Source organism: Anopheles maculipalpis, chromosome 3RL, assembly GCF_943734695.1.
Source record: "Anopheles maculipalpis chromosome 3RL, idAnoMacuDA_375_x, whole genome shotgun sequence".
In the NCBI taxonomy this organism is placed as follows: Eukaryota; Metazoa; Arthropoda; class Insecta; order Diptera; family Culicidae; genus Anopheles; species Anopheles maculipalpis.
Genome location: NC_064872.1, coordinates 70,343,465 through 70,366,194, shown reverse-complemented (window position 1 = coordinate 70,366,194; position 22,730 = coordinate 70,343,465). Strand labels below are relative to the sequence as shown.

Below are 22,730 nucleotides of genomic sequence, written 5' to 3'. Positions count from 1 at the left end.
CCGTGGTTGAAAAGCGATTTGAGAGAATGTGGGTCCAAAGGAATGGTGGTGTACTTAGGTTCTTCTGGGCCAACATTTGCATTACCACACATATTTATGTGCGCCAACGTTTAGGCGATCGTGAAGAGATTTGCGAAGTCGGTTCATACCGAAAATGTCCTTGCGGTGGTGGTGTTGTTACAAAGCTTACGAGAGCTCCTGTCGTTCGGTTTATTTTAATGTGGTTTAGTGATTATCGTTGTGGACCTGCAATGAAGTGTTGTGTTTTCTATGTTCGTTTGTGAGTGGAATTATCAAACCAGTCAAAAGTTATCAGCCTAAAATATCCCGGTAGAGATCGAATGTATAGTGTAAAATCCAGCGTCACCCCTCTGTAACACAAAATGGCGAACAGTCGATGTAAAACCGAACAGAACGATAGCGCCTTCACGACCACGGCCCTTGAATGTGCGGTCAAGTTCCTGGAAAGGTATCCGGAACTTACTCAGTTTGTTGTGTGCAAATCGAGCTATCAGTTCGACATTCTCTCCCTGATCTTCGATGCAACAAGGATGAATCTTCAAGAGGAGGTAGATGATATTCTGAAGGAATTTTCCACCAACGGTACAAGTTCTGAGCTTTGCGTTGAGGCCCAGTGCCCTCTGGAGCCCACAGACAAGGACAAGGAAAGCACTAACGTAGAAGAACCGGTGAACGAAACTGCGGAATGTGATGTTTTGCAGGACATTACAAATCACGCCAAAGAAAAACGCAAATTTCGCAAAACCCCAAATAAAAACAATTCAAAAGCGGAGGTAGGTTATAATCACCAAAAAAAGACGTTAGTGCATAATAAAAATTTTCTTCACTGTCCCACTGCAGCACTGCGTGTTCTGTCTCAACAACGGTGCCACCAAAGCAGAGTACGAAAGTCATCAATGCAAGGATGAATGGGGCGACGTAATCTGTCCCGTGTTGCAAAAATTCGTCTGCTCACGTTGCAATGCCTCCGGGAAGAATGCACACACCGCCAAATATTGTCCCGAGAAGCCGATCATCACGCTGGAAGATTGTGTGGCAATTGAGAAAAGATGGGAGCAAACACGTCGTCGCAAAATGACAAAGGACGCGAAGTACCAAAGACAATCGACACCCGTAACCAAAGCTTCGACTAGATTGCGTTTGTAGGAGGAAGGATGGATGGGATTGATGATGGGAAATATTCCGTATAGATTTTTATTTTTAATTCTTCACAAATTACGAATAGCTCTGTGAGCTTTTTTTTTTGGTATCTTAATTTAATCAAACCTAATATTATGACCAATCATATTGAAATCCATCGAAATGGGAAGTAATGACCTCAGTTTAGAAAGTAGCAACGATGCTTATTGTTGAGAAGCGTTTGTGCAAAATGAATAATTTTGCGATCGAATAGTGTATAGAAGGAAGCGTATAGAAGAGATCAAACCGAGGAACATCTTGCTTGATCATGTCATTAATAACGAAGCACTGGCATTATCAGTAGTTTTCGATTAATCATGCTAATGTTCATGTTCGAGACGACTTGTAATAACAGGGAATTCAAGATCTTATTCGTCACCAGGACATGGTTATTGATTACAGAAAAGAACAGAGGAATATCAAGTTCGAAATTTGGTATCAGATTAGCTGAACTCTGAACGGAATCAGCTGCAGCGTGTATTATTCTTTTTGATAACATTTGAGACACTTCATTGGCTAACGAAATAATTTATAATTCACTAAATAAACATATTCATCTCGTATGCTGACTGTTGCACAAATTTCACATCAAAATCTCACCAACGGTCAAGGAAACGATTCAAACCCAATCTAACAACCTTGGTTCGCAGTTTAATCTAGCAATCTTGTGCTGTCAAAGTGACCGTGTGACGTTTCTGCTGATTTTCTCAGCCGAGTGGAAGGAACAAAAAAAGCTGAAAGCGACCGACCGACCGAGAAGAGCACCAACAAAGATCCGGAGATCCTTTCTGTGGCCGCAGTTAACTAACTTCTACAGGCAGTAAAACTAAGCGGGTTACAATGGCATCTGTAACATCGAAAACCCCGATGCTCCGTGCGGCTGCGGTAAGAGCAAACGTTTGCAATTCGGCAAAAATTTTGCACACCTTCGTGACCGTTCCGTTTGCCTAGGCGGACCAAGTGTCAAATCTCGTTACGTAAATTGTTCTTCTCTGTGATGAAATAATACGTGAATCCCTTTATTTTATCCGGAGGGATATTTACCGTACACGGGATTGAGGATGATAGATTGCATGCCGGAACTTGTTTTGACTGTGTGACTTTGTTTGTAGGTCCGTGGCTATGCTGCACACGCACAGGCTGCCGCTGCCAGCCGTGGCTCGGCCGAAGTGCAGACGACCACCTTGCCCAACAAGCTGGTTGTTTCATCCGCCGAACCGAATGCTGCCGTCTCTCGGATTTCCATCGTTTTCCGGTAATAGGTCCAATGGTTCAGGTATCAACTCTCGGAACTAAATCTTTCTCTCTCCAACCTCGTGCAGTGCCGGATCGCGCAACGAAACTGCCGACAGTCTCGGAGCCGCTCATGTGCTGCGTGCGGCCGGAGGTCTTTCGACCAAAACCGCCACCGCGTTCGGTATTACGCGCAACATTCAGCAGGCTGGCGGTACCCTGACGACCTCGGCCGACCGCGAACTTGTTACGTACAGTGTCGCCGTGACGAAGGATCAGCTGGAGGTGGGTCTGAAGTATTTGGAAGCTACCGCCACCGGACAGGTGTTCAAACCCTGGGAGTTGGCTGAACTGACACCGATCATCCGCAATGAGCTGGCCCGTTTGCCAACGGAAGTGCAGGCCGTTGAGCTGCTGCACAAGGCCGGTTTCCGTGACGGACTAGGCAATTCCGTCTTCTGTCCGGATTATCTGGTTGGCAAGCATTCGTCGGAAACGATGCAACACTACTTTGCAACCAACTGCACCACGAACCGTGCGGCCGTTGCTGGCGTTGGTGTCGATCATCAGCTGCTGGTTGGCTTTGCCCAAAGCCTTGGCCTCGAGTCGGGAGCTGGCAGCGAGAATAAGTCCACCTTCAACACGGGTGAGGTGCGCCGCGAGGGAGCCGGTTCGCGGGCTGCCGTTGCCGTTGGTGCACAAGCCGTTGGATGGAACTCGCTGAAGGAAGCGGTGGCTTTCTGGGTGTTGCAGTATGCTGCCGGCACCGGTCCGGCAACCAAGCGTGGTGCCAACAATGGTGTGCTGACGAAGGTTCTTAGCGGTGTTAACTGTAGTTCGCTGTACAACGGATACACCGACAATGGCATGTTCGGATTCGTCGTATCGGGCGATGCGAAGAGCGCGGGTAAGGCAGTTGAGGCAGGCGTGAAGGCCCTCAAATCCCTGTCAGTAACGGATGCGGATGTGGCCCGTGGTAAGGCGTCGGCCGTTGCTGCCGTGGTTGATATTACCGAGAACCAAAGTTCGCTGCACCACCAGCTGGGCGAAGAATCGGCCCTGCTTGGACAGGTGTACAAGAAGAGTGACCTGATTGCTGCCGTCAATGCCGTCACCTCTGGTGATGTTCAAGCTGTAAGTATTCCCGCATGCATTATGATATTCTTCTTGAACTATATTCAACGTTCTAACGTGTTTCAGGCCGCCAGGAAGGTTGCTTCCAGCAAACTGGCCATCGGTGCCGTTGGCAATCTGTCCCACGTGCCGCACCTTTGTGAGTTGCATTAAATGCCGTCTTTAGAAGTATGGACGACTCACCTATACTATCCGGGGGAAAAAAAAGTTGTGGACACAATGTTACTGTTTTTTTCTGTTTCTTCTTCCCTTGGGACACCTTCCCCGAGTCGTCCCGCTACGTCCACTGAAACAACCACCATGAAGGGAAAAAGCATAGCAGACGCTGTAGTATAATTCAAACGTAAAAAAGCAAACCCTATCCGACAACACAACAAAGCTAACCACACAAAGCGGACGCTGGTCAGAGCGTAATTGAAATTTATGGTACATATGTGACCCCTTGGAGTCGCACGATCGATCTTGGTTCGGACTAGCTTGATGCTGTATCGATGTTCACACGGTGCAAATGATTTATTCAATAAATAGGATAAAAATCAGTAAATTTGTTATTTCAAAAACGATTTCAGTCAGTATCGGGTAAATAATATTTATTTATTTAAGTATAATATAGGTATTAGATAAAAAAAATACGTTGCGATATGGAGCGTGTACATCGGTGGTCACGCTCGTGTTTTAGGGCGGCCCCAGTAGATTACACTTTTTGTTGTATTGGAATTGGCCTGGTGGCTGAGATAAACGCCAGATAACGGAGTGTTACAACAACTGCCACAACTGTGCTTATATAGAGTTGCACAGAATGAGCCTCTTGCGTGATTCATAGTATGCCTACAACCACAATTGCAACGAACAGCACGCCTATCACTATCCAGTAGCCCCAGGTTGAGTCCTGTGTGGTGATTGCACCGATCTGTCTCGTTTCCCGATTTATCCGTCCATCGGTCGTTTCCATCGTTTGGGCCAAATCGTCCAATATGTCTAAAGCATTCGTGGAAAATTATGTAGTCCTTTTAAAAATATTGTAAATTGGGAAAAATATGATCCCCAAACAATTACCATTGTGACGATCGACTTCTCCACCGATTCTGGTCGCGAGCTCCTTTTGTCGCGCTATCACCTGCGATAGCGCTTCAAGGCCCTCATTTTGATCCTCCAGAATTCGCGTCTGCTGGGATCTTAAATCTGCCACAGTATAGTTGCTTTGCGATGGGATCAGTGCTGGAACATCATCATCATCGTCATCGGCGAAAGCTCCTCGTCCCCGACCATTGCTACCCGTCTCGAACAAAGCTGACCGGGCTGCTGCCGGCTCGACGTACTGGAATTGACGCTGTAATTGAATCAACTTCGACTGTAGCGCTTCTATTCTGCGCTGCCGTCGTTCGGCTTCTCCCGCGGTAAGTGTGTTCGAGATGAGCCCGAGCTTTCGCGTTAGCTGATCCAGCTCGCTGCCGAGCTGCTTCAGACGAACGCGCACCGTACCGGACAGGACGCCATACTCGCGGGACAGCTGATTTTCTCGGTTGCGTGCCGCTAGCTGAGATTGTATGTCGTTGCTTAGACTTTCGCACGCATCCAGTTCAGTTAACCTTGAAACGCACAAATGCAGACAACGAATTAGAATCACTTGCATTGAGCAAAATTGAACCGTGCGATTCGTACCAAGGGTCTCCATCGATGTTGATTAAAGCCATTTTCGCAACACTATAGTGGACGGGCTAGTACGTGCCCTAAAGGTATCACATGAAAATAATGAGTAATTTAATTATATTTTGATAAGGAAAAGCGATCGACGGGCGATGATGAGAACGGAAAAAAATACAACAACAAAACACGATCCAGCAATTACTCGAAAGTCAATTCGATGCTCGATTTTTCCCAATGAACAATTCTAGCTCGATTTCGAGCAAACTGTCAAATGCTTGCATTTCAAATATTCCAATCGATTTGTTTATCTCTTTTCAATAGAATTTGAAGATCGTTTTACGTTAAATTTGATCTTTGAAACATAATTTGAGAACTTTTCCACGTTTTAAAGCCCTTCAAGGTGGAAAACTACACCATGAAAGGTGCAAAAATGGATTACGTATTCGTGAGATTGAAACGAACCATAACCATGCGTTGTTGACGTTTCGTTGCTCCCACAACATTTTCAATCGAGCAAAGAACAGTGGCTGAAGGTGGCGCTTTGCAGCAACCGAATCTGTGTTTCCATTTTACGTGCGTGTGTCGCAAAGTTTGCACAATATAGTGTACCGCTGCCGTGCGTACGTGTGTGCTTCCTGAAGAGGAATAGGTTAGTTTTAAAGTGCAGCAGAATCGTGCTCAGATAAAACGTGTCCAACATACCACATCTAGGGTAGCAGCAAAAAAGCAACACCAATTCTGCACGAAGGTTACACAGTCAAGTGAATGTGTGTGGGGGGCAGCTTACACTCATTCGTGTTTGGTGCCCTGGGGGGGGTTTTGCAAGCGTTGCAAAGCGTAATTCATGTTGCTTGTAAGCAATAAAAATGTTTGGTGGCTTCATTCGATTAGTTCCGTTTACAAGTGTAATGCAAAAAAGTAAAGAATAGGGGCAAAAATGCATAAACCCCAATCAGGAGCCCCCAAAAGCGCTCCCCCTCTCCCCCTCCCACTTCCAAATGTTCCTTGAATACATTTCCAATGGCTGCTGCTGCTGCGTTGACGAATCGCAGCACTGCTGTGTGCGTGTGTTTTGTCGTCAGTGGTTTCAGTGTGTAGTGGTGGTGGTGGTCATTGGTTGCTAAAGTTCAAACAACAAAAGCAGCAGCCAGTTCGTTCCATACGGAAGTGAAAAACTTGTGCAGAGTGCTCCCAGAAAGCCACAAAAGGAGACGAAATCTCTGTGTGTGTGTGTGTGTGTGTGTGTGTGTGTGTGTGTGTGTGTGTGTGTGTGCGGAAGGAAATTGGCAACATCAACATCAACATAGGGGTTAATTTTCTGAACCATATTTCCATCGCCTACTAACGCAAATATGTGAACGACCCTGGTGAAAAGTGAGCAAAACGAAAAACAACACACAACACAAAGCTCCATTGGTGTGATGCAAAAGCACAGCAGCACAGCAGGAGCAATAATACAAGATCGCAGCGGATGGATGGTGCTGTTAGATGCTGCGTGTGTGTACAAAGAAAATTCCGTCACAGAGAGTTAGCCGTGCCCCGGGGGCTGTTTCTCTGCCGTTCGGTTGACATTAAAACAGTTTTCGATCCGTGGGAGTTTGTTGGAGTGGTTGAAAGCAGTTGTAAGTACTTTACCTAATCCAAGCATTGTGCAGTTCTCTTATATTGCAGAGCTCATGCCAGAGTGCGTCATTGTAAATTGATAGAAATAAGAGGGAATAAAAAGGATGCGAATATGGAGGAACAACATACTTACGTCATCTACTACTCTGACCATAAGGGTGAAATTTTATCTTCAAAGTGGAATAAGAGGTCCGATTCTGAAGCAGCAATATGCTGGAATGTATGCACGGGCAGCCAAAACGTTTATATCAATCGGAAAGGAAAACAGACTCCGTGGCCATTACCATACGGAGCAGTTGTCAGTCGACCATATGTTAGCATTCTTCTCACGGTGAAAAATGGATTATGGTGGATTGTTGTGAGTGTGAGCTTCGTACTGTGTTGTGATTCATTTTCACTCACACAGGAAGTTTGCTCATCCCTTGATCTTCCTTGAAATGTGTGTATTTTTTTGGAGGGACAATCCTTGCGAACAACCCTTTCTTCAGCCCACGACAAGACAAAAAAAAGACAGATATTTAACTATGCGCGCGCTATTTTCTTCGCCAACACACACACCCATCCATCCACATCGTTACAGTGAGACATTGGCCACGGGGTGTGTGTGTGAGAAAAAGTATGTTGCGAACGACACCGGCCTACTTCGACTACGCTTAGCTGGATGTAGTAAAGCGATATTCCAAACCACTATTTCCTGTTCACCCTGCTTCTCAGCCATCTTGACAGATGTGGGCCACAGCGAAAAAGGTGCCTTCCTCTATGGAAAGGTGAAAACATGGAGCCTCGTATGACCTCACCGCACTATAGTGCGTATTGGCAATATACAGCTACGTGGCATATGGTACAGTGATATTTTCATCAAATGTACTGAAGTATCGGCATCGAACAGCAGAAGTAGAGCCAACACAGCATTTACCTGCCACTGAAGTGAATCACGTTTCTACCACGGTTATCTGTTGTAATGTTTTATTGTAGCTGTCATTGTTGAGATAACTACATCGATAGTGTGTTGCTGAAGGTGTTGTCAGGCTTCTTATCTTATCAGCTTTTGTTTTGTCGATATGCATTTGGGGGAGTTGCGTTGTTGTCCGTCCAATAAGGCTTATTTGAGTGTAATTTTTAGTGCTGTTTCCCTGTCGCCTAATGCCAAACTAATCTGGTCGATATTGTTCGATCTTGTTTTAATGAGCAATTTAACCTTCTGAGTGAGGACAAGCCTCATACATTACACGAGGAGGTAAGCGTAGCGTAGAGGTAAGAGGTAATAATATAGCTCAAGACATTACAAAACATTGTAGTCATCCCATATCAATGGTGAAGCAAGATTCCGTCCTTGAGAGATCATCACAAAATGTCGGGTCGTACTGATTTATCAGGCGCTTCGAGATCTTATCGTCTAGCGCCTCCGCATGCCATACATATTTATTCTGGCCGTTCTAGTGTACGCCATCATTCCGCCTCAGTGTGTTTCTTCAAGTTTCCTCAAGCTGTAATATTACCAGCTGGCTGTCAGCATCCTTGCGCGTAATACAACGTCTATGTCTATGTGAACTTGTATCCCCAAATGGGTGAAGTTTTTGGACGGATTCAAAGGCGCATTTCCTTTATCTGTACATCTGATGGTGCCCCACCACCATTTGATTGATTTTCTACTAAAACATGGTCCGAGAAGTTTTTACCTTCACTCCCTTGCTAGCGCCAGATTGAAGAGAAGGCAATCCTTTTCCCTGATTAGCCCTTGGTAAGTAGCAAAGGATCTTGAGAGTTTTCCATCCAGCATCACCTCACGTGTGATGATGGTTATTGTCAACAAACTTTTGTGGAAGAATGGGACAATATTCTCTCATCTCGAATGCCCATTTTGCTGAGCGTGGTAGCGCAAGAAAAGTAAAAACCAGCCGACAAACTCGGTTATTTATTTATACTAGTCAATTGGCCCGGTTACTGGGCTACGCTACATAACTCCGGAGTATATCTTAGTACCAGAGTGTTCGTTTTTTCGGGATGAATGAAAACATATTCAAATTTGACCGGTTAATAATTTGAAATTGTTGACAGTACGATGACAAAATAAAATGATAAAATATAAATAATTTAGAGCTGATCACTATTGATTCGTGATGCTCCTTCGTTTGCAGAATCGGGAATTTCAGCCGCCAACCGTGGTTTGTCCGCATCACCGAGGATCAGGGAACATGCGAAAGACCACGTTTTTGACACTTAATCACATTGAATGCGTGCGATCTGAAGCCCAAACACTTCCGCCAAAATGTCCTCCAGGATTGCTTTAAGTTTCAATCCAAAAACACGTGAAGTGAGATATGAAGTAAGATCAGGCACGGTACAATAGCCATTGAGTGTTGGTACTTAGCTCGCATGGAACGATCTTCGCCAGCAAACGATGGTAAAATGAAAATTTCCTTTCTGCTCCAATGTATGGCCTTGTTCAGGTAATCCATGTTGCAACTGCTGGTCGGCTGGACCGGCAAAGTCCCTAATACCAGCGTCGCCTGGTGCTGATATCACTATGTGTACGTCCCTCGTCCATCTGCTGCAGTGCGTTCCTGACGTACATGTTCATCCGGTCGCACTGGTGTAATGTATGATATAAGACTTGTAATATTGATTAGTGATCAGGTAGATATCATGACTAAGGAGAAACTGTACATCCAAGTAGGGGTAAAGTTTACTCTTGTCCACGGCATCACACCTTTTCCATACAATTTGTATGGAGAATATTTGTACATCCAAGTAGGGGAAAAAACTACGCTTTGCCCATTGCAAAATTTGTATAGCGATTTGGGGTCTGGCCATTCCACTGTTATCACCCAGATATTTTAGTTCTGTTAGTGTAAACATTTTTACTCCTAATCCTTAGTTTTACTATAAAACGTGTCGTGGAATGTTGGTTTCTCTTCTCGTTCTCACCTTACCTCATGTTGTAAATCGGTTTAAAAGGAACAGCTTACACTCCCATTAACCACACCTCTGTTATCGATAACCGACTTGTTTGTTAACAAATTACACCACTTTTCGGTGTACGATGCTTGTAGGAGGAAACCTATCCCGCGCACCATAGTACCATCATTTTCATAACGTGAGCTTAAGATCCTTTGCTATGTTTTATCGTTTCTGTTTTGCTCATATTACCTTACCAACAAAATGAGCTCTGAGAAGAAGTTAAGAAAATAGTGCGATTGACCCTGTCTGTCTGTCGGTTGTGCCTTGCCCCAGCACCAACGTAGAGCGAACCAACGGAAAATAACAATCAACTATAATTGTTGTCAGCCAACGCCAGGCAGCCAAGCCGCTGGTTTGCCAACCTCCTCCCCTTTGTTTGTGGTTGTTGTTTGATGCGATTTTGCTTTGTAAACGTCTTGCCACGAGCGGATTATAAATGTTGTGCAAAAAGGCATACGTACGCAACATAAACCGGACCTCAGTAATTTACGTTGAAGGCCACCGTTGAAGGCAGGACACAAGACACATCGCACTCGTGGTCCCCGCTATCGGCGCCCTTTAACACGCTGTAGAACTATGAGTGAGTTTTTGCTAACTGTTTCTGCTAAGCGTTATGATGAGGCTGGAAAAGGGTTGTTGAAAAAACAGTAAATTTTAATGATTTTCTGTTTGGTCATAAAATATTTGCAAATATAATGTAAATGACATCCACATGTTCAACATATTCGACGCTATTTCGTCTAAAGTGCACCAAAGCTTCCGGCATTTTTGCCTCATTATTGATGAGGATCGCTTTTGGCATGGCTTCTCAGGCCTTCTGAAACTGGTGAAGGGCGCTAAGATTGTTGTGGCGTCTTTGTGTGCTTTTTTTTGGCCTGCGTCAGTAATAAGATCGCCCATTTTCGGTTGACTGGACCAGTGGAATGTACATTCCGATTTTGGAAGGCTCTCATAGGAAAAGAGAACCACTTTAACCGTTACAAAATGATGACGACCATCGTCAGACTTGAACGAATTTTGACCGGGGAATTACTGCTGGATTTAGCTTGTGTTACTGTTGCCGAAAAAAAACGCTTATAGCTTCTGCTCGTCAAGCTCGTCTAAAAAATTACCTCATCTATTAAAGTGAAACTGATCTTTAAACGATCAAGCGATAGTGTTTACAATCTGTTTTGCAATAATTTTTTTGAAGGGCTATTTGTTCTCCGTGATTTCTGAACATTTTTACTAATTCTTCTTTTTCTCTCCCACTGTTTTTCGTTTCAGATTCCAAAACAAAAACCAAAAACGGTAGTAAATCGGGATAATCTTCTTCAAGCCACGTTCAAGTGACGATTGCGGCTGATGTGTAAATAATTAAATTTCCTGTAACTGGCTGCCCTTTAACTACATGTTTGTGTGCTTCTACTGTACCATCACCATCACACCTACTGCTGCAATGTGACCGTTTTTGTAGGAATTTACCGTGCCAAAGCGAAAATGCTCCATAGCGTTGAACCATCGCCGCCGCTCTGCTAGAATCCGGTGGAATACTGCAGGATTGAACGTTGGAATCACGGTACATGCCTTTTACACGGCACGTTGCCTATACTGCGCGTTTTCCAAGGCGATCGCCCCCCCCCCCCCCCCCACCATCCGGATGTTTTCAGTACCGAAAGACGTCGCGTCGAGTTTTATGGTGGCGCATTGTAGTGGAAAATTTGAATTTTTTCGCTCAACTCTACCGGTAGTTAAATACGATTCTGCAAATAGCAACGAAGAGCAATTTAAAGCAATGTAGATTTGGTTCCTTTTCGCTGATTCCGTCACATGCTGCAGTTGAAAAATTAATGGCCGAATGGCAGTACAATTTTTATTCGCTAATCGCCAAGATTTGCCGGCTCAGCTATAGAAATGAATCAGTTGCGATTGATTACTGCCACCGCCGTATAAAATTATCATTGCATTAAAAGTGTGGCATAGGGAAAAAAGCAAGTAACACACCCCATCTTCCCAATTATGCGTACGCAGGTGTGAAATCCGTTTTGTCGATAGAAAGTGAAAACTGATCGACACACACACACCCCCATTTCGGAGGTTCGGTGCTGTGAGATTGAACAGGCAGTTTCATTTTGGTTTTAATAATTTCGATTTTTTACCCTTCATATTTTCCCCCTTTCCTTCTACTCTTTTCGGTGCCTTTTTCAGTGGAAGTGTTTCAACGAGTGCAGTGTGCAGTTTCGCCATTGAACAAGAAAAAAAACAGCGGCGTCATAAGGTGTGTTGAGTGAATTTAAATTGATGCGAGCTAGTGAAAATTGTTCGAAATCGTGGAAAACACCCTGCCGTTGGTGATGTGAGGTTGAACGCGTATGATTGAGCAATTTGCCACGGAAGAGAGAGCGAGAGATCAATCTGCCTGTAGAGTCGAACCCGAAGGGTGGTGGGGTGATAGAAGAAGTAGCGCCTCGTACAGCATCCTCTCACCGAACAGGGTGCATATTGTGGGAGTTTTGCGTGATACGGTGCGCCCTTAGAACGAAACACACGCACGGCCGCGTAGCTAGCGTGCGTGTGCACGAAACAGCCTGAGCTGCTGGTGTGGCATCAACGCTTCGGCAAAATACGATACGACGATGAGTACGGAACATCCGGCAGCGGGTGAGCTGCTGGCCAATGCTACTGCTGCCACGGTCGCCGCCGTTAGCAGCACGGCCAAGGCGAACATAGCGGTGCGCGTGACGGAGGCCCCCGCCGCGGCACTGGCGATCGATCCGATCATCAACCATGTCGGGGACGGTATTTTCCTGCAGGCCAAGACGGCCCAAATCTTTGCCGGTATCTGCGTCTGGATGGCACTGTTCATCACTTGTCAGCAGGTAAGTTGCGTTGGAGAAGAACTAGCTTTACTTCTCACTATGTGCATACATATTTTAGTTAGAAATTATCGAAAAACCAATTATTACGCAATCGTGGTTAAAATGATTAAAAGGCGCCTCTGCCAATGAACTTTTTCAGGTTGACTTGCGCCTACCCCAAACTAACCACGATTGGGGCGCTGTTGTTGATTCTGTTTATGGTATCTCCGCATTTCGTTTTAGGCATCAAATGATGATGTTTGGCCGTCCCAACCAAAAAAAAAGTACAAGTCTAAAGACAAACAATACTTCGCTTCAGAACCGTTTTCTAGCGGTCGACGGCAATCCGTGCGTGACATGCGGAAATGGCGAAAAATTCACCCGTTTCGCGTTGTCGCGTTGTTGTGTAGTTGCCGCTCATCGGTCACGGACTTGTGAGTGCTCGGTCGTGCGTGTGTTTGTACCGCATTGTTGTTTTTTTCGGATGCTATTATTATTGTTACACCATTAGCATGCAACCCTGTGCAATAGCGCTGGATAGACGCTGTAAATAGAAGCCATGTTGCTGTTGCCGCTGTTGCATTCATGCATTGCGATCGATTTTTGACGGCTTTGCATCCTTCAAAATTACAACAGTCGCTGGAATTCGTTCTTGACATGTCTAATATAAAGAAATATAAAAGAATATGCAATTTGATGATTGCAAGCTCTCCCTCTCCTTAAAACGCATTTCAAAAAGCTAATTTTACCTTTTACATCCATTCGCGTATGTCTGCCGACACGGTGTACTCGAGTGGGGAAACTTGTCTGGAGCAGGTTTTATGCAACTTGTATTCCCTTCTTTCTTGTGACATCGTATGCTCCTCAACGAGCATCGCAAACCTTCGCCATGTTTCCTGCAACGGTTGAGTAGTTGTTCACCTGTATGATACTCAATTTTTGCAAACGATAGCATCCTGTTTTTGAGTTTTCCGTGGAAGAATCATGTAATGATGAAGTGTACATTCAAATGGTAATTGTGTGTGTCTTTTGAACAATAACATTGCACAGCTAGTTGTGGTATAGCAATTAAAAGCCAAACAGATATGAGCAATTAAAAAATTGCTGGGAACTTTATGGCCAAAACAGTGGATGACTGTGTTACGAACTTTTTTAATTTATAGCATAAGAAGATTTGCAGCAAAGAGGTTCGCAATTGTGAGGGCTTCCTCTTCTTGGTCTGCTCACGGTTGAGCACGTCACGTCTTGATCTAGCCAACAAACACGCTGTGCTGTTTCCTGGTGGGACATCAGTCTGGCATCCGCATCATGTGTCCCACTCATCGTATCCTCCCGGCTTTGACTACCGTCAGGATATCTGCATCGGCAAACAGCTCAGCACGTCGCTACACCGCCAAAGATAGTCTTTAGCACCCGCAGTTTGAAAATGGCTAGTGTATTGGCGGTCTTCGTCATCATAGTCCAGGACTCGCACCCGTAAAGGACTGTCAGACGTATCACTGTGCGATATACTAGTGTGTCCGAAAAGTAAGGTGACATTGGATGTCAAATTTCGCGCGCCAAAAGAAGCTCCTTGTTTTGACAGTTCTGCCACGTTTCAAGTCGCAACGTCCACCCGGCTAGGAGTGACAATTTGTTTTCGGAGCTGCGCCAAGTGTTTTTGTCCATTTTGACCATGTCCAAGTTTGTGGAGCAGCGCGCATGTATCAAATTTTGTTTGCGCAATGAAATAAACGCTGCGGAAACATTGCGGATGTTACAACAAGCGTTAGGGGAAGAATCTATATCGCAGAAAAATGTGTACAAATGGTACAGCGATTTCAAGAATGGCCGCGGTAAGGTCGCACACGAGGACCATCCGGGGCGACCATTCACCAGGATTTGGTGGTCAACAATCGTCGGTTGACGAGACGAGATCTTTCGGAAAGTGTTGGGATTTTCAAAGCTCCTCAATCCGGCGAAAGCAACTGGCTTTGTGGAAAAACAACAGCTGGTTTTTGCACCACGATAATGCGCCCTCCCATACGGCCATCATTTTGAGACAGTTTTTCGCAAAAACTGGCACCCATCTCTGGTTGCTCAACAACCTAAAACGGCCGCTTCAGGGACACCGTTTTGACACTATCGAGAAGATAGAAGCCGCAGCGACGGCGGAACGAAAGGACATCCCAGCATCCCCGCTTTCCACCTGCTTCGAGAAGTGGGAGAAGAGGTGGAAGAGGTGCATTGCATCGGAAGGGGATTACTTCGAAGGTGATGACCTTCATTTGGCCTAATAAAAAAACGCAGTCACTTTATTTTTCATTGCATATGCATATGCATATGCATTTCGTGTGTTGTAGAAGTCTTCTCGATCGCAAGAGTTTGTTCAAACTCATTGTTTTATGATTAAAACGTCCAAAAATGGTATAGATTCCGATGGCTTAGAACTGACGAGCAAAAATAAAGATGTCTCTTTGTGCAACTTAAAACCCAAGAGTCAGAGTATTCGTCTAGTCGGGGGAGAATACGCTAGACAATGTCAAAAAATGGGAATTGAAATACAACACACAAGTTCACCAACAACTGAGACGAAGGACTTTGAGGCAACTTCCAACAAACCTCAACAGCCTTAAATACAATTGTTGTTGTAACGTTTATCGGCAATACTTAGCTCCAATCCTTCTATTAAGGTGATGATTTAATAATAAATCTTCAAAGCTTTGATAGAGCTATAAAATTGCGAAAAATTGAAAGACAGTCGTGGCCACAATCCCAACTAACTGCTGTAGGACCTCCTGGCATAGAAGTCCAGCCCCTAAGCAAGTATATTGCTGCATACGTTAGTTCTTGCAAAAGCTTCTTCTTATAGTTGACAAAGACAGTTTGATTTTGCTGTTGCCACGTGACAAAACTGTCCACAACACGTTCGGAACGTTGAAGTATAATAGTGAAAATCGGTAAGAAATCGACCAGAAACCTAAAGAGTGTCAATTTCTATACCTCAGAAGTAGTGTGAGGTATTAGCTAAAGGAAGAAATAGCTGTGACGCACTTACCGTGTCCTTTGCTTCTTTTTCCCGGTAGCAATAGGCTATTTTATAGACACTTGCCGAAAACTTTATCCGTTGCCAAGGGGAAGGAACATTATTTTTGAACATGAAATTTCGGGATCCTCTTGCCTACTGCCTCCTGCAAGCCTACGGTGGTCGAATTTGATCCGAGGGCCGGCCGATGGTTTATCCGTATTCGTCAGTGTCAGTTTTGGTCGTTCGGTTCGGAAATAGGAAAAGTTTTAATTTATTTTCGGCACCGTTGTGGTGTGTTGTGTGTCATTGAGCGATGACCAAGTCCGATAAAGAGAGTGGGTTGGGTGCGTTGGGTGTGAAAACTGGGAGCCTATATGTCCCTGGTGGCTTCAACCGTGACTACTACTAACTCGGGAGTTTCCATACTCCGGGGCACATAAAAATCTAAACCTCTACACCTCAACAACCACTACATCATTCGCCAAATGTGTTCCGTTTTAGCGAGCGAGACGCGTCTATCGAGCTAATTAGATTAAAGAGTCGTTTGATGTGTAGCGGGTTAGAAATGCTTGGAAATAGAGTTGCAAGGGAATCGATGGTTGGTATGACGTCCATTGGACACCACCGGTACAGTTATTTTTCTACTGCTTATGACGTGTAATGCTATTAAGTCATTACACGCGATGTGCTGAGTAAAACAGTATATTTTTAGGGTAAATTATTAAGAACACTTTATTGAAAAATCCTCCAAAATCGGACACCATTTTTTACCATCGTTAAAACGTGTTTCTTGGTGATTTAAACAGTTGCAGCCAATTGCCACACACCAGAGGGAAACTAGTTCATCTGGAACGGTTTTCACTTTCGAGCAAACGTTTCGATCTCTCAACTCATTTATTGGTCCCATTCATTGCCAACATTGGCATCGGGGTTTTACTCAAAGTCACCTCCAAAAAAACTGTCGCTCAGACGGACGCTCTCGATACATTTGGTTGATCGGTTTTGATCGCAAGACACGTAACCTTGAATTGAAGGTTTGTTTGTTTTATTATTTTTTTTTGCTGTGATGAACGTGCCGAGGAATGGTGGATTGATCAGAGTGGAAAAAATGGCCCACTATTCAATCGGAGCAGCGATGTTTGTAGTGTGATGCTGTGACGCAGAAACTGGGACACGAACCTCTTTTTTAAAACAGTCCAGTTTCTTTTCTTGTTGCTTGTACCAGTTCGGCTTAGATTGTAACCAATCCCCTCGGGTATGTTGATGATGATGATGAAAGCATTTCCTCTAGCTAGCATCGTTGGCTGATGATCAAAAGGCTACCAAACCTCCAGTGATCTGCTGCTGCTGCTGCTGGTGCGTGCCATGATCTGGAATTAAATCCTCGTTTGTCTGATAAACTTTTCCTTCGTTCGGCGTCGCTAACGAGGTGTGCATAATTGGCATTTGCCGCACCGAAGAAGTGCACTGCATAAATGTAGTTTCACTCCCGTGTACACATCATCCCCACCAACCGACACTTGCTAATCGTCGTGTAATCATTGGCAAGAAGAAGGGGCGATTTTGCGTGCTTCTTTTTTTCTATACTTTTGCTAATGGATTGTGAAAATGCACCATCGTTGCTTGCTGATGTCCCAATTGGTCAATCAATCAGGCAAAGTATGACCGTTTTATCTGCGTATCATAAGAGAATAATGATGACTTCGACTTTTACCTAAATGAAATGAGCATGTCAGGATCTCTCATCTCAGGATTGAAGGAGTTTGATTGTAAAATAATCTGTCTGGAAGTTTGTTGAAAGTATTACTACCAAATGAGCTGCTAAAAGGCTCTTCTTAACAAAATTTATGTGCAGATTTTATGTAAAAATTTCATCAAAATGCGATGAGTTTCATCCATCCAAAGAATCCATTCTTAATCTCTTCTACTTGGCTTAACGACCTGCTTATGGTAAGGTCGTCCCGTTTGGCTGGCTTAACAAGACACGTAGCTGGATAGTTAGTCCTCACAACTATTGGAGAAAGGTCTCCGGGATGGGACTTGAACCTCGGTTCAGCGGTGCGAAAGTCGGCGCCGCTACCGTCTCGAAACCAGGACCACTCCTTCATCGAAAGTGTTAGGGCCTCACCACATTCAAACTCTTCATAGATAGTAATAAATTATTCCAAATCTCTTTCTGCTGAGAAGCAATTAACAACACGTTCAAACGAAACTTTGCAAGGAGAAACGAGCCCACCGACCGAGTATTATTGCCCATTGATTTATCTCTCGTACACATTTTCAGCTGGCATAAGCGAGAAAATAAATTAAACCGAGCAGAAGCCCCCAAAAAACCCCGGGTGTCCCCTCTAAAGATGAAACCGGTGGGTGTGCATGTGTTTAGGATAATTGGACGAGTGAATTTTCAGTTTTTTCTTATATCTTCGGAAAATGAAAACCCCTGAGATATGCGATGGGAGGGTGTGCCTCGGCCAACCAGCTGGCGTGGAGCTGCTAATTGTGCACCATTTAGTAGATGGTGGCTCGATTTTTATTGCCCCAAGTGAAGGGGATCAATAAAATTAATGTTTTGTTTACTGCACACACTCAGAAAGATAGCGATTTTTGTCGGAGCTTCCAAAAAAATTGGAAACCGTCGATTACGCGTTAACTGGTCGGTCATCGTCTTGTTTCGGTAGCTTTACCGGAGTTGCATAAAATGATCGCAATGTCAATATTATTGTTTTATCCCGCAATAGACAGGGGGCGTTGTGTGTGGTGGTTTTATTTTTCTTTCCTTTTCATTGAAAAATCATCACTTAATCGATCACAGATCTTCACCCCAACAATCTGAACGCGGTGCGTTTATTATACAACGCTTTTAGTTTTGATAGCATTTTCCTTTCCTTTTTGTTGATGATTGGTTGTTTTGTTGCGCTTTTTCTCTGCTTTTTGCTTTGGCTGGGGTTGCATGCAAACGGCACGATGGTGCGAATGAAGAAATGTCAAGGCCTCTCGGAGAAAAGGTGATGAACAAACGAACCCAATCAATCAATTCAAAATGGGTGGTGGAGAATGTGATTTTAACTTTCGTTCGCTTCAACTTCGATTGAAGTAGCAAGGGAGATCCTCATGAAATACAATCCAAAATTTATAAGTAGATGAAAAACGATCGAAATCGGGAACAGTTGAGCAACATCGATCGTTCTTCTCCAAGTGATTCAATTTATTAAGTGCATTTTATCATAAAAAGAACCTTCTTTTTATTGCTCCAAAAAACACTCAATCCTTTGCCTGCACTGCATTATCGTGCGCCAGAAGATGGCACATCCTCATGTGGAGGCATCCAAACGGATCAACAAGATGGCATGTTGGGGCAACCAACATAATAAACACCTCCTTCGGCAAATGCGCTACACCCAGCCATCTGCAGCGATGTGCAATTTTATGTTGCCAATATGTAAATGTGGCTGGCTGATACATGTTGTTGTCGCCAGCAGGAAAGCGTACCGGCAGCACCGGTTTGATGCCATTTTTTTCGCCCATTTTCCTTTGAACCTGTACATAACAACTTCCGCTACCGAACGTCGTTGGTGCGCATTTGGTTTGCTTGGTGCAATAGGTGCAGCAGGATGCATACAAATGACGCAACATATTTTTCTGCAATTCTGGTCGAAGAATTTTGTGGACATCGTTTATAAGTTAGTACAATAGCTTTAGACATTCCATTGTGATTGCGTTAGGAAAATATGTCGCAGCAAATTCCCCCTTTTTTACACGTTGATTCGTTCTTCTGTTGCGTCTTAAAGCTTTGGATAGCTCTTGAAGACGGCTAAAAAGCTTCAGTCGAGACGAGCCAACCCTAAATCTATGCCATTTGGAAGTCAAAAAAAGCACAATGCTTTTTCTTTTCCTCCCGCAAGAGGAAATATTGAAGAAGCAGAGAGAGTGAGAGCATAGTCAGGCGACATACCACGGGCGCTTGTTAACATACGTATTGCTTCTTCAGTCGTTTCTAGATTGTCTTCGCCTTTATGCATCGGGAAATTGTACGGCGGCGATCAGTCTTTCGTGTCACGAACAGACGAGATGCTGTGCATCCGCAGACATCGAGCAGCATACGAGCAGTGCATCGTTTGGCACTCATAAATCATCTGAATAACGGGTGATTAAGCGACAGTGTTTGGCGTCGTCACTTTTTAACATGCAGCAACAACCACCACTCGATTGTTCGTGGCTATCGTTTTAGCTACTCGAGTTATAGCTACCGAGAGCTTCTTTTTTTTTCGGATGCAAAAAGGAGCTTTAGGTGGGCGAGTCTTACTCCAACTTCTAATGCAGACATACAGAAGACGGATTGCTATTACATGACTTTTGAATGTAGCTTTAAATGTATGGCGAAAAAGATAATTTGCTTTAACTTTGTAAAACAGTAGCTTGATTGGATGTTCATTCTCATCCCCACGTGCGTGGGCTTAAACAAATGGGGAACATCATGAACAATCAGAATGTTTAACCCTGGAAATGAATTACTTAACATTGGAGATACGACGATGTGAGGTGTTTTGAAGGCGTGGGAACAGAATCGTTCCGTTTGAATCGATTCTATTCATTATCGTCTTGTATCTCAGGGTCTCGCTGATATGGTGATGTTCTACATCTATCATTGCTGAATAATTATACAATTTTTTTATTTTTATCATCCAAACCTCTGCTACCTACAAAGGCTTAAAAATTGCAATCTTATTACAATTTACATGAATTTCTTCATTTTCAAGTTTCTTTTTTATTACTTCTCGCAGTACAGCGCTGGGTATTCAACATCGGACACTTCAAATTCGGCCGTTCTCTCTACTTTTCGATACATTTATTGGTTTCTTAGAATTATAACACGCCATCAAAACTGTGCAGTAGGCTTCTTCTACTTCCTTTCTACACGGTGATGTAAAAAAAGAATTGAAAAAGCTTTTTTCTACGAAAAATAATGCGGTTCAAATGAGAAAAGTCATTTGATTAGAAACACCTTAAAATGTATTTGAAAAAAGCTATATTAATATTTAGTAGCATTTCCATGAGCATCTATGCCTGCAATTACAGTCTGCAATCTTTTCGGCATGCTTGGGGTCAATTTGAAAAATTTGAATCGATTATATGCCATTTTTCGTTCACTATTATTCCATCAACCTTTTCAAATTGGAAGGCCTGCGTTTTGCAAGGTTTTTTTTTAGTTGATACCAAACATGCTCGATTATTCTTAGGATTGGCGACTGTGGAGGAGTTGCTAACACTGATGGGCAGTTGTACAACAACCACATTCGTTTCGTCCATGCCTTATGCTTCGGATCATTGTCCTGGTAGAACATATGTTATGCTGCAATACCCAATTATTCAACACTTGGCTGAACATTTGCCTTAAGAATTTCGATAGAATGCGTGGAATCCATGATTCCTCGTATAATATGTAATTTGTCAACTCTTTTTGATGTCTAACAACCCATAGGTATGCCTTCACCGTGTTTTACTGTTGTAATGGAAAATTTGCCATTAAATTCTTTACTTCTAATGTTTTCTTCGCACGCAGCGGCGACTGTCAGATTCGCAGAGATTAATTAATGTTTCGTCCGTGAATAGAACCTACCAAAAAACAGTAGTAACAAGCATAAAAATAAGAAAACTTATGTTAGAAACGGGTTAGATCCGATTACCTTCGACCAAAATTCTATATCTTTGTCCATATACTTTTTGGCAAACTCGAGCCGAAGCACTCTGTTCTTTTCCGATGTGACTTGGTTTTTATTTATTGCAAAATTTCTTATCAGGCGCTACAACCACTTTGCGGTCTTGGCCTGCCGCAGCAGAGTGCGGAACCGCTCACGGTCCCGCGCCGTCGTCCGCCAATCCGTTATCCCGTCCTTGATGGCGGATGATTCCACGCCATCCTCCCACCTCAATCTGGGCCTACCACGCCTCCTCTGTCCGTGTGGACGGCCTAATAGGACTTAAGGAGCCTAATTCACTGCACGACGGTGAGGTTGTCATACAGTTCGTACAGCTCGTCTTTGTAGCGGCTCCTCCATTGTCCTTCCGCACATACGGGGCCAACGATCCTTCTGAGCATCTTCATCTCGAACGCGGCTAAGAAGGGTTTCTCTGTTTTAGACAGAGTCCATGTCTCACAGGCGTATGTGAGCTTTGACCGTTGCGACAGGTTTTTTTTGAGGTGAGATGTTTCCTCAGGCCGTAGAATGACCGGCTGGCTGCCCGCTTCCTAACGCGCAACAACGTCTCTATGCAGTTTTCGGTGCTGACTTTTGACCCGAGATAGGTAAAGTTTTGGACGACTTTAAATTTACGATCACCTATCCGTACGGCACCCTCACGTAGTTCCGGATTTCTTAGCAGCTGATGGTGCCACCATAAATTTGATCTTTGCCTCGTTAATCTGCAACCCGAGGTTTTCTGCCGCCTGCTCGATCCTTTGGTAGGCTTCTGCTACCTGAGAGAGCCGCAGACCAATGATGTCTATATCATCAGCGTATGTCAGGATCTGGGTTGACTCTAGCGCCAAGTTCCAAAAGAGCTCATGACCTGGTAAAGTTTTACCCTGGCTATGCTATCATATGCGGCCTTGAAATCTATGAAGAGATGGTACGTATTCAACTGCTGTTCAGCCATCTTCTCCAAGATCAGATCCAGAGTCAGTGGTAGATTTTCCGTTTCGGAATCCTCTTTGATAGTTTCCAACTATCTGTTTACCGAACAAATTTGGTTTTCTTATATGACGCCGTACTGTTGAAGAATCTACATCAATATTAAGAATATCTCTGATATTGTTTTTTTTTTATTCAACAGAGGACAGGAAGGGATTGTTTCGAATTTGTCGAATAATGTGTTGTCCATCTCTATCATTAATTTAGCGTTTTGATTCGTTGGTAGGTTGGTTTTATTAGCAATTCTACCCTCATTTTTGTATCTTTTTATTATGTCGCGGACTGTAGATTTGCTAATATTGGTGATTTCACTGATTTCTTTAACACTTCTACCCTTTTCCATTTTAGAAATTAAAATTTTTCTGATTTCAAGCACTAAGTCGCTACTGAAAGTAATGA

General features: G+C 43.9%; 6 protein-coding genes across 8 annotated transcripts in view; 5 read left to right on the top strand and 1 right to left on the bottom strand.

The window, feature by feature from the left end:
* The window catches only part of LOC126561552 (WD repeat-containing protein 47), a 228,377-nt gene that overhangs the window by 31,133 nt on the left and 174,514 nt on the right, over window positions 1–22,730 (top strand). The gene's annotated exons all lie outside the window — the stretch shown is intronic.
* The window catches only part of LOC126561269 (triple functional domain protein), a 163,905-nt gene that overhangs the window by 46,555 nt on the left and 94,620 nt on the right, over window positions 1–22,730 (top strand). The window lies entirely within an intron of this gene.
* Window positions 383–1,167, top strand: LOC126562936 (uncharacterized). Its single transcript, XM_050219540.1, has 2 exons — window positions 383–794; window positions 862–1,167. Exons 1-2 carry the CDS (start codon window positions 384–386, stop codon window positions 1,165–1,167), a joined length of 717 nt encoding a protein of 238 aa, XP_050075497.1. The 5' UTR covers window position 383.
* On the top strand, window positions 1,906–3,753 carry LOC126562282 (cytochrome b-c1 complex subunit 2, mitochondrial). The gene is made up of 4 exons (XM_050218742.1): window positions 1,906–2,085; window positions 2,313–2,455; window positions 2,523–3,567; window positions 3,634–3,753. Exons 1-4 carry the CDS (start codon window positions 2,041–2,043, stop codon window positions 3,718–3,720), a joined length of 1,320 nt encoding a protein of 439 aa, XP_050074699.1. The 5' UTR covers window positions 1,906–2,040; the 3' UTR covers window positions 3,721–3,753.
* LOC126562906 (syntaxin-8) lies at window positions 4,302–5,280 on the bottom strand. Its single transcript, XM_050219505.1, has 3 exons — window positions 5,230–5,280; window positions 4,624–5,156; window positions 4,302–4,545 (listed from the first exon to the last, which is right to left on the bottom strand). Exons 1-3 carry the CDS (start codon window positions 5,259–5,261, stop codon window positions 4,385–4,387), a joined length of 726 nt encoding a protein of 241 aa, XP_050075462.1. The 5' UTR covers window positions 5,262–5,280; the 3' UTR covers window positions 4,302–4,384.
* Window positions 12,414–22,730, top strand: part of LOC126562122 (transmembrane protein 184B) — a 28,343-nt gene continuing 18,026 nt past the window's right edge. For both annotated transcript variants that reach the window (XM_050218545.1, XM_050218546.1), the window contains exon 1: window positions 12,414–12,656. In XM_050218545.1, coding sequence (XP_050074502.1) covers window positions 12,414–12,656 — 243 coding nt within the window. The remainder of the gene's footprint in view (window positions 12,657–22,730) is intronic.

What these genes read in the sequence shown, in the direction of transcription:
- LOC126562936 (XM_050219540.1), top strand. Translation starts at nt 384, where the DNA reads ATGGCGAACAGTCGATGTAAAACCGAACAGAACGATAGCGCCTTCACG. An exon ending in AAAACAATTCAAAAGCGGAG is followed by an intron (nt 795 to 861) that starts GTAGGTTATAAT and finishes GTCCCACTGCAG; the next exon opens with CACTGCGTGTTCTGTCTCAA.
- LOC126562282 (XM_050218742.1), top strand. Translation starts at nt 2,041, where the DNA reads ATGGCATCTGTAACATCGAAAACCCCGATGCTCCGTGCGGCTGCG. An exon ending in CGATGCTCCGTGCGGCTGCG is followed by an intron (nt 2,086 to 2,312) that starts GTAAGAGCAAAC and finishes CTTTGTTTGTAG; the next exon opens with GTCCGTGGCTATGCTGCACA. An exon ending in CGGATTTCCATCGTTTTCCG is followed by an intron (nt 2,456 to 2,522) that starts GTAATAGGTCCA and finishes AACCTCGTGCAG; the next exon opens with TGCCGGATCGCGCAACGAAA.
- LOC126562906 (XM_050219505.1), bottom strand. Translation starts at nt 5,261, where the DNA reads ATGGCTTTAATCAACATCGATGGAGACCCTTG. An exon ending in AACATCGATGGAGACCCTTG is followed by an intron (nt 5,157 to 5,229) that starts GTACGAATCGCA and finishes GTGCGTTTCAAG; the next exon opens with GTTAACTGAACTGGATGCGT. An exon ending in AGAAGTCGATCGTCACAATG is followed by an intron (nt 4,546 to 4,623) that starts GTAATTGTTTGG and finishes CGAATGCTTTAG; the next exon opens with ACATATTGGACGATTTGGCC.